Raw genomic sequence first — 9,530 nt, 5'->3', positions numbered from 1 at the left:
TGAGATCATGACCTGAACCAAAGTCTGATGCTTAATCTACTGAGCCATCCAGGCGCCCCTCCTCTTGTCTATTTTAATGATAGCAACGACAAGCTCACTGACCGAGCACCCAAGGACCAGATATGGAGCCACACGCTTTCGTCTACAGTACACTTACTCCTCCAAAAACCCTACACGTGGAAACACTCACACACACAGGAATGTGATCGTTTCTCCAGGGTCATGTGCAGCGAGAGTGTGAGTAGGAGAACTAGGTAGTTCCGTGCTAATTTGTCCGGGCATCCTGTCCTTCCTCATTCTTCCAAGGGAGCCCAGGAAGGCAGGGAACACGCGGATAAAACCCCAGGCCAACCGAGCCCTGCAGGTGCTGGTATGCAGGCGGAAAAGCCTCTTTCTACTCAGCAGGGAACAATTGTTTTTGTTCAGTCCTTATATCTGCTTCACAAAGCTACAGCACGGTGACCCGGGAGTGTGGGGCTCTTTCCAGAATCAGCAATCCATTCTGATTCCTGAGCACATGTTTTCCTAGAGGGACCACCTAACTCAGCTGCTTACCTCTCACTACCCTGAGTCAGAGCAGCCCTCCTTTGAGACGAAACAGCCAGCCCTCTTGGTCTCCTTTTTTGAGACAGAAATCACTGCTCGCCGACCAAGGACAGTGAGAAGACAAGTAAGTTATAACAACGGGATGGGACATTCTATCGCATCGGCTTTCTGTCCAGAGATACCGTTGTGTTCATAACTCTATCCTGGAAGATTCCATCTCTAGTTTTTAAAGTGCGGGAGAACAGCAGCCTTGCTAGCTGATGCATACCGCAACTCAGGCTTTTGGGGACGATGGAAGCTGTGTGCTGGTCGGCTGCTCGCCCATCTTCTTCATCAGTCCCAACTCAGGAGTGGCAGGGAAATGACTTAGCGCAGTTTAAATTAGCCTTATCTCAGGGAGCCTGGGGGCTCAGGCGTTTGAGGGTCCGACTTCGGTTCTGGTCAATATCTCACAGTTTGTGAGTTCGAGCCCCGTGTCGGGCTCTGTGCTGACAGCTCAGAGCCTGGAGCCTGTTTCGGGTTCTGTGTCTCCCTCTCTCTCAGCTCCTCCCCCGTTCACACTCTGTCTCTCTCTCAACAATAAATGAATATTAATAAATTAATTAATTAGCTTTATCTCTGTTTCCTCCTTCCCTTAAGTGGGGCTCAGGGTCTCTGGCACAGAGGTTCAGGCGCTCCCATTTTATGGGCAAGGGTCAGGATCTCTTGTGCTGTGGTCTCCAGATGACCCTGGGAGCTTAGGCGAGGCCCAGAAAGGGTCAGGTCAGAGCACAGAGCATTCCCCGCTCTCTGGGCCTCTGCCCTGCTGACGCAGTCAGAATCTCTGACAGACGTGTCTCCCCCTCAGTGCCAAAGCCTGGCACCCGTGAATGTGTGGGATGTGGACCATGGGTGCCTCCCTGGCCCCCACGCTCCGCTGGGCCTCCAGAACAGCAGTGAAGCTGCAGGAGGTCAGATGAGCCCAAGCCACTGACACAACCTCACCCCCCTCCAGGGTCACCCCTGATGGTATAGCCCCACCCCCCTCCCGGGTCACCCCCTGGTGGTGGTACAGCCCCACCCCATCCCAGGCCCACACCCAGAAGGGAACAGAAAGCCACCATCTGCTCATTCCGTTTCCCTGCTTCTTCTGTCTTCTGCATCCACACCCCCCCTACGTTTCTGGAACCAAAAGGAACAGGATTGTTTTTCATGTTTCCTTAGTGAGCCCAGCCTTAGGATGAAGCATCTTTCCTTCCTGAGGAGACACGTGATGGCCTGGGTCCTCTGGGTGCGGCCCTCTGAGTGCTAAGAATACAGGGCTTCTTTCTGGTTCCTTCTCTGTCTTTCCTTTTTTTTTTTTTAATTGATTTATTTATCTTGAGAGAGAACGCAAGCGAGTGGGGGAGGGGCAGAGAGAGAGAGAGAGAGAGATGCAGAATCCCAAGCAGGCTCCAGGCCCCAAGCCATCAGCACAGAGCCTGGCACGGGGCTCAAACCCACGAACCGTGAGATCATGACCCGAGCCAAAGTCGGACGCTTCAGCGCCTGAGCCCCCCCTGGTGATCCCGCTCTGTGTATTTCTTAAGCAGCAAATCCTAATCTCCCCCAGGGAGGAGAAGCCTCAGGTCAAGTCAGGTCTTGTACTCAAAAGGGAAGAGAGAAAAGCAGAGTTTCTCCAGACTCCATAGTCACAAGCTAAGTCACCCTGTTCCCCCTGCTTCCTTCCCAACTGGGGCATTTCTGTGTGAACACCAGGGCAATGCTCCGAGGCTGTCAGGATCACAGAAGGAGTCCCAGGTGGGGAGTGACTATCTGCCCATCCCACACCCTAAACTGGAAACCCAGGACAAAACAGGTGATACAGGGACCCCTCAGCCCGGAGTCCCCAGCCACCCGGGCTCCCCAAGCCCCCTCTATAGCTGTGAGCAAACCCCATGCCCATCTCTGCGTACCCCGGTTTCCTCACCCGAGGAAAGGAGGGCTCATCCTACGTCACAGCAAGGACACCTGCTCTAATCACCTAGGATTCCACAATGGCACACAATTCAGAGGAGCTCAATTTTCTTTTTATAGAGAGAGAGAGAGAGACAGAGCAGGTGGGGGAGGAGAGGGACAGAGACAGAATCCCAGGCAGGCTCTACGCCCAGTGCAGAGCCCAATGCAGGGTTCCATCCCACAACCTGGGATCATGACTTGAGCCAAAATCAAAAGTTGGTCGTTCAACCGACTGAGCCCGCCGGGTGCCCCGAGAGGAGTACAGTCTTCATTGAAATCACATACAGCCTGCATTGATAACCCCATCGCGAAGTCAGTTGGGAAGATGGGACTCAAAGGAAGTGATCCCAGGCACTACAGAGACGCCGTATCACAGACAGATCTCTGTCGGCTCTCATGACAGCTGTTTCTTCTGGAAAAGGTCATGTGTCCCCCCGGGGGGGACGACCCGGCCCCTCACAGAAGAAGGCCTTCCTTGCTCTGCCCGCGCCACAGCGTCCCTGGAAGACAGCGCCACGGCCCTGTTCCTACCTTCTCGGTACTTGAGGAGAATGTCCCAAATGCTGCGGCGGGAGCAGGGGTCCACCCCGCTGGTCGGCTCATCCAGAACCACGGTCCCCGACGCACCGATGAAGGCGATGCCGATGGCCAGCTTCCTCTTCATGCCTCCGGAGAGCACGCGGGTCTGTTTGTGCCGATGCGGTGTTAACTCCACGTCCCGCAGGGTTCTGAAACAAGAGCGGAGCCCTCACTCTTCCCCCTGGACACCTCGCAGCTCCACTGCGGACGGCACCCCACAAACGAGGACGAGCAAGGACGCGGAGGAGGCCTGGAAGCGTCATGCGCTCCAGAGTCCGGACGCGGAGGCACCGGCCTTCCTGAGGCTCCGGGGAAATCACAACCGACGGGCCCCGTGAGAGGCCTGCCCAGCTGGGGTCCACCAAGTACCGTCTTCGGGAGAGACTCGTCTCCTCTCCGGACAAGGTATCTCTCTTCATGTCACCGTGCCCTCTGCCGAGGGGCCGGCATTTCCACCAGAGTGTGCACTGCTGGGGTCAGAAGGAGCAAAGCGGAGGTCCCGCTCCACCATGCACCACAGAGTGGTCTGGGGAAGGCCTCTGAGTCAGGGCCCCCGGGCCCCACGTCAGTATCCACCTGCCTTCCTGACTCAGGAGTCGGGAAGTTCCCGTGCAATGCCACAAGCTAAGTATGAACTGTCAGAGTCCATTCGTGTGAAGGTCAGCCATCGATGCCCTCCGGTGGGGCTCCGGATCCCAGACGCCCGGGGCCCAGAAGGCCTCCCCCTGCGAAGTTTCACCTCCTTCTGGGGTCTCCTCTTTCCCCCTCGGCCGTGGCACCCTGTTAGCTCGGCAGACATTCACCCCCTCCTCACCTTCTTCCATCGTGTTCTTTCTTCCCCAAGCCTAGCCCCCAGCCCAAGGATTCCCTTCCCGCTAAGCTGCGAGCATCCTTCCCACTCCCGGCTCGCCAGCACGCAGTCAGACAGGGGGCTGGACGCCAGAAGAATCATAAAGGTTCCAAACAGTTGAGCAAGAACCATCCGGTTCTAGAAAGTTCCAGAAGCCTAAGCAAAGACACTTGGGTGAAACCCCAAAGACCTGCTTGTCAGATCCTTAAGTAAATGTGTCCTGTCTGTGTCATTATTTACAACCTTTCCATCCTGGCCCGGAAAGAGCTCATGTAGCTCCCCAGGGTGGGATACAGAGCATTTTCCGCAGATAACCATCTTGACCGTCTGTCACCAATTAGACGTGGCCCACCGACATGGCCCCACCTGGGTGATTCCAATACAGCTGTTAAACCCAACTCAGGCATGTTGACCAGAGATCAATCAGCTCAGAAAACAAATAGAAAGATGCCAGGTGTCCCCAAGCAGGTCTCGTCAAGAACGTTGTTACATTAACCTTCAAACCCCTCCATCACCTTGACCTGAACCTGATTCCACCCACTCACAGCCAGCTGTACCCGGGGCCTTGTCGTTCCAGAAACCACAGTCCTCCAGAGGTCGATGCCTCGCATCCCCCTCTGTCCACCACATCCCTTTTCCCAGCTAGTCCCGGCCTCTGGCAGTCACTCAACCCCAAAGGCTCAGCTGCCCACTGTCCCCCACTCACACAGGGCCCTCCCTGCCTCCAAGAGTGATGTCCCCTTGGAACGATTGGGTGGCTCCATCAGTTGAGGGTCTGACTCTTGATCTCAGCTCAGGTCATAATTCCAGGTTCGTGGTTTCCAGCCCTGTCAGGCTTTACATTAACAGTGTGGAGTCTGCTTGGGATTCTTCCTCCCTCTCTCTCTCTCTCTCTCTCTCTCTCTCTCTCTGCCGCTCTCCCCTCCACCACCTGCCCTCAAATAAATAAACTCCTGTCAAGGTCACCAATGACCTCCACACCCAAAATCCACAGGTCGCCCCTCAGCCTTCGTTGGACCTGACCCTCAATAGCATCTGATGCACTTGACCAAGCCCCTCCTTAGCGGACTTGTCTTCCCCTTCCCGACCGGTCTCTCCGTCCCGCCCCCTGGGTGGTCCTGCTCACCTGTCCATTGTCTCCACACTGTGTCCACTGCCACCTGCCCAGCGCCCAGTCCTTTGTCCTCCCTTATCTACCTGCACACAAGACCCTGACGACCTCACCACCCTCAAACACCTGGGGCCCCACGGTGTGTGCCAGAACTCCAAGAGCCCCATAGCGACATCTCCCTGACTGAAGTCCTGATCAAGTTCCTCTTCTGACCTCTTGATGTCAAATCAAGGGCAAATCAAGGGCAAAACAGTAGAGACCTGACATCCTGACAGATACGCCCTCGGAAGATTCTCCCAGGGATCCCGTCTCCCTTGACTCACATCTTAACAATCCTGTGCGTCAAGGGAATCGGGTGGTGCCCCGGGACCCGGTTCGGGGTGTGCTGGCTCTAAACCCCGTGTCTTCAGTTTCTGCTCCCTCTAATCAGGAGCTGCTATCCTAAAACGTGATCTCACACAGATTGCTTTTGTACAAACCGGCCTGGTTTCTAGGTAACACGTTGCAAACAGATAACTGTTAAGGTCACCTACGTCCAAAAAAAAAAAAAGACGAAGTCCAAGTAGCACTTGATTTAAACCCAATCATAATCGCAGAGTTTGCCGTGACACGGAGCACGTGCCATTTTTTAAAATTAGAATAGGTGGTGACCTGGGCCTTTTTTTTTTTAAATCTAGGTCGTACGGACCCAATCGGCCATTCACAGCCATCCCTCGCGAAGTGCTCGCTCAAATTCAAGACAGGCTTGCGGCGCACAAAACACAAGTTCTCCCCACGCGTCCAAGCCTCCACGGTCACGAGCACGGTTCTTGCTATTACGGGCCTCTCCGGAGCACGCCGTGAGAGGTAAACGAGGCCCCCACAGAGGAGAATGTCCTCAGAGGCCCACGTAAGCTGCCCACAGCGTGACCGTGGACAGACGAGGAACGGAAGAAACCACTGTGAACATGCAGTGTGGTGCACCACGTGATTTTATGGGCTGATGTCCCCTGAGGCTCCTTCCACCGGGTTCAGACTCCACCTGCCGCAGAGCCTTAATACGGCCATCAGAACAAGAGTGTGTCTCCAGAGGGATGTGATGTGTCTACACCCCCTGGTCCCTAAACACGGCCACCTCTGTGGGGTTGACATCAGCCCAGGCGCAGACCCTTCCAGGTGTGGGAAAGTGGGGGCCCAAGCTGGCAGAGAACCAGCTCAGAGTCTTTGTCCAACACGGTTTTCCACGGGGCGTTCGAGGTAACCATGGTGCGGATTCTACCTCCTGCTCTAGGTCAGATCCTGAGCCCCGAGAATTCCTCCCTCCACCATGTTCTGGTTCATGGTCCAGTTCGTGGTCTTGTTTTGTTGTGTGTCTTCTCACCGACAAGACAAGGTCTCTGACCCTGGCTCACTTTGCCTCTCTAGGATTCCCGTGTGTGCTGCTAGACCCATCTTAGCCTAAAGACGGATTGTTCAGGCAAGATCCCTTCAGGACTGACGGCCCAGACGTGGGCTCCATGGTGACTCAGGCTGCTTCAGTCCAGATGCTCCCACATGCTATCAGGGTGCTGGCCCACCCACTGGCCTGACCACCCACCAGCCTGCCCACCCACCTACCTGGTGCCCCCTCACCTGCCCGCCTGCCCACTCCCCCACCTGATGCCCGTGCACCTGCCAGACCACCCAACCTGCCTGCCGCCTGCCCTCCATGGCCCTGAGAGCGCATATTTAAGCCCCTGTCCCCTGCATGCACTGCCTGAGCATCCCCTCAGACCCCTGGGATCTCCTAATGGGCGTCTGAAATGCAACACTAGAAATGTGCCCGCGAACCCTCTTTCTCCCCTCAGCAAATGTCCGCTTCCCACAGATCTGCACCCCAGACTGTGCGGCACGGCAACCGGCCCGAGGGACAGGCAGCACAGCCCTGCTGCAGCCAAGCCCCAGGTCATATTCTGGCTTCCCCAGCCCGGAAGCTGAGCCCCGTCCCTGTCTCTGGGAGACACTCTGTAGCAAGCTGCCCGCAGGTGGCCGCGGCAGCGCCCGGCACAGAAGGTGTTAAACACAGTGCCACAGGGGCTCTGGTGTCAGACACGTCCTGCCCCTCCAACTCACCCCTGTAAGATGCACTCATGACTTTACCTCCTTCCCAAATCAGCCCTCTCCTTTTCCAGGAACAACGCCACATTCTGCCTGCCTGAGCAGAGGCCGGAACTGCTGGGGACATCCCCCCCACCTCACCCCACGTCTGGTGAGAGCCCCTCCTGCCAGCTCAGCACCCGTGACCTCTTCTAGCCTCACCTGCTTTCAGAGCAGGAGCCCCGACTCGCCTCCTGAACTAGGCCAGCCGGCCCAGTCCAGCTCCTAATTTCAGCTCAGCTCCCGATCTTGAGGTTTGTGAGATTGAGCCCCTGGCAGCACAGAACCTGCTTGGGATCCTCTCCCCACTCTCTCTGCCCCATCCCCCACTCTCTCTCGCCTGTCTCTCGAAATAAATAAACTTTACCATCCACCCAGCTGCTGTCCATGACTCAGGCTGCTGTCCCTGCTCCCACCTGTCCTTCCGAGCTCATCCCCCAGACACCGCTTTGATTTCCCACCAGGGACCTCCGGTTCCTCCCTCCTCCTTCTGGTCCAGGGAGACCGGAAATGCATTCAGCCGTCCACCGGACTCCCCACCCTGGACATCCCGCTGGTCCACACAGTCTGCTCCTTCTGACATTGAACAGTCTTCAGTTCTGGGACTTCTTCTTTCCCCCTCGACTGGCTCTGCCACCCCTCAGGCTGCCACGCTCCCCCGCTCAAAGCGGCCTCTGTCCCCAGCCTTCCCCAGGGCTGTGCTCTCTGCCCTGGGGCCGCAGGACAAGTCTACCGGAACGCCAGCTGCTGGCCCTCCCCTGCCCATGTGCACCTGCTTGTGTGAAGAAGTCTGACCCCCTTTAGCAGGACCAGCTGGGCCCCAGGAGCTAGTTCTCGGCCCACCCCCCATTCTTTCACTTCAGGACACACACCCGGCCCCCCGCTCCAGACACAAACCTCCCACGCACAGCCTCGGCCACACGTTCCCATGTGGGCTCACCCATCTAGACCCCAAGGACAGGCCAAGTCAAGTTCAGAGTCCTCCCTGAGAAGCCTTCTCTGGAATTTCCAGTGCTGGCGGCTGTGTCCTAACTCCACAGTTAAGGACAATTTGCTAGCTCTCCTCTTCTCATAAGCAAAGACACCAAAGCTACTTTTAAAGCACCTCTTTGTACACCCGTCACTACCAAAGACACGGCAGGAGCTAACCTGTTGACTTGTTGGCACAGCTCCTTCCGGGTCCACTGCGGTGCCTTGATGGAAGCAAAGATGACCAGGTGCTCCAGGACGGTGAGGTTGTCAAACAGGACGTCCCGCTGAGGACACACCCCGAGCTCCCTTCTGATGGCAGACAAGTCTGTCTGCAGGTTCCTGCCGTTGATGGTGATGGTTCCGGAAGTGGGCGGGTGGAGCCCCGTCAGCATGGATCTGCCAGAGAGGACAAATCAGCAGAGGACCCAGGAGCCAGCTGCTCCCGATGCCAGCAACCCAGAGGGATGCAGGGCGACCGTCCAAGGACCTGCTTTTACACGGTGACAAGCCGGAAGGAGCTTAGCAGGATGGGTGGCTTAATCTCGGAGCCGTGGGCTTATGATGATGTTTATACTCCCCTAAACGTGCTGATCATAGACATTCTAGTGGTATGGGAGCTTAAGACGGTAAAATCCGACTTTGTTTTACAGACACGGAAACCAGGGAAGGAGATGGCGTGTTTCCTTAAGTCCTTGTGAGTAGAGACACAAGCCTAGTGGAACGCAAGCCTGCACACGCAACTCTGTGGCCAGGAGCTCCTGGCTTCTCTCAGGTGTGCTGTCCACGTCAAATCAGGAAGTTCGCCTGCGTGGCCTCCTCGAAGGGAGCCCGAGGACTGCCTGGCTCTGCTGCTTTATCTCAGAAAGTGTATTATTTAGGTTTTAGACTATTTCCACATCTCTGAGAAATTATACAGGGGCGCCAGGGTGGCTCAGCCGGTTAAGCGTCTGACCCTTAAGCTCGGCTCAGGTCATCATCTCATGGTGAGCTCGAGCCCCACATCGGGCTCTGCACTGATGGTGTGGAGCCTGCCTGGATTCCCTCTCTCTCTCTCTCTCTCTCTCTCTCTCTCTCATCTGTTCCTCCCCATACATGTGCTTTCTGTATATATACTGTATTTAAGTATATAAATAAACTTAAAAGAAAGAAAAAAGTGTACTCTCAAAGCTGGCTTTCTGACTCATTCTCTGCAGAATGCCTACTTTTCCAGTCTGAAAACCCTACGAGAACACTCAGTGGGATCTCCGGCTCTATTTCACAATCCAAGCCAAGAGGAAAACTTTTCTTTGTTTCTCTATTTTTAATTGAAATTTCTGAAGCTTTCTACATGTTACTTTGCCACGTTTCTTAGGAAGTTCAAAGCAAATAATACTTTTCACG

General features: G+C 55.7%; 1 protein-coding gene across 1 annotated transcript in view; it reads right to left on the bottom strand.

Moving 5' to 3' along the window:
* Nucleotides 1–9,530, bottom strand: part of ABCA13 (ATP binding cassette subfamily A member 13) — a 313,586-nt gene that overhangs the window by 193,296 nt on the left and 110,760 nt on the right. The window contains exons 25-26 of the mRNA XM_049642263.1: nucleotides 8,328–8,546; nucleotides 3,055–3,251 (exon numbers count right to left, since the gene is read on the bottom strand). Coding sequence (XP_049498220.1) covers nucleotides 3,055–3,251; nucleotides 8,328–8,546 — 416 coding nt within the window. The remainder of the gene's footprint in view (nucleotides 1–3,054; nucleotides 3,252–8,327; nucleotides 8,547–9,530) is intronic.

This window comes from Panthera uncia, chromosome A2 (assembly GCF_023721935.1).
Source record: "Panthera uncia isolate 11264 chromosome A2, Puncia_PCG_1.0, whole genome shotgun sequence".
Classification (NCBI taxonomy): domain Eukaryota; kingdom Metazoa; phylum Chordata; class Mammalia; order Carnivora; family Felidae; genus Panthera; species Panthera uncia.
Note: the sequence above shows the minus strand (reverse complement) of the source record. Positions and strands in the feature narration are given on the sequence as shown.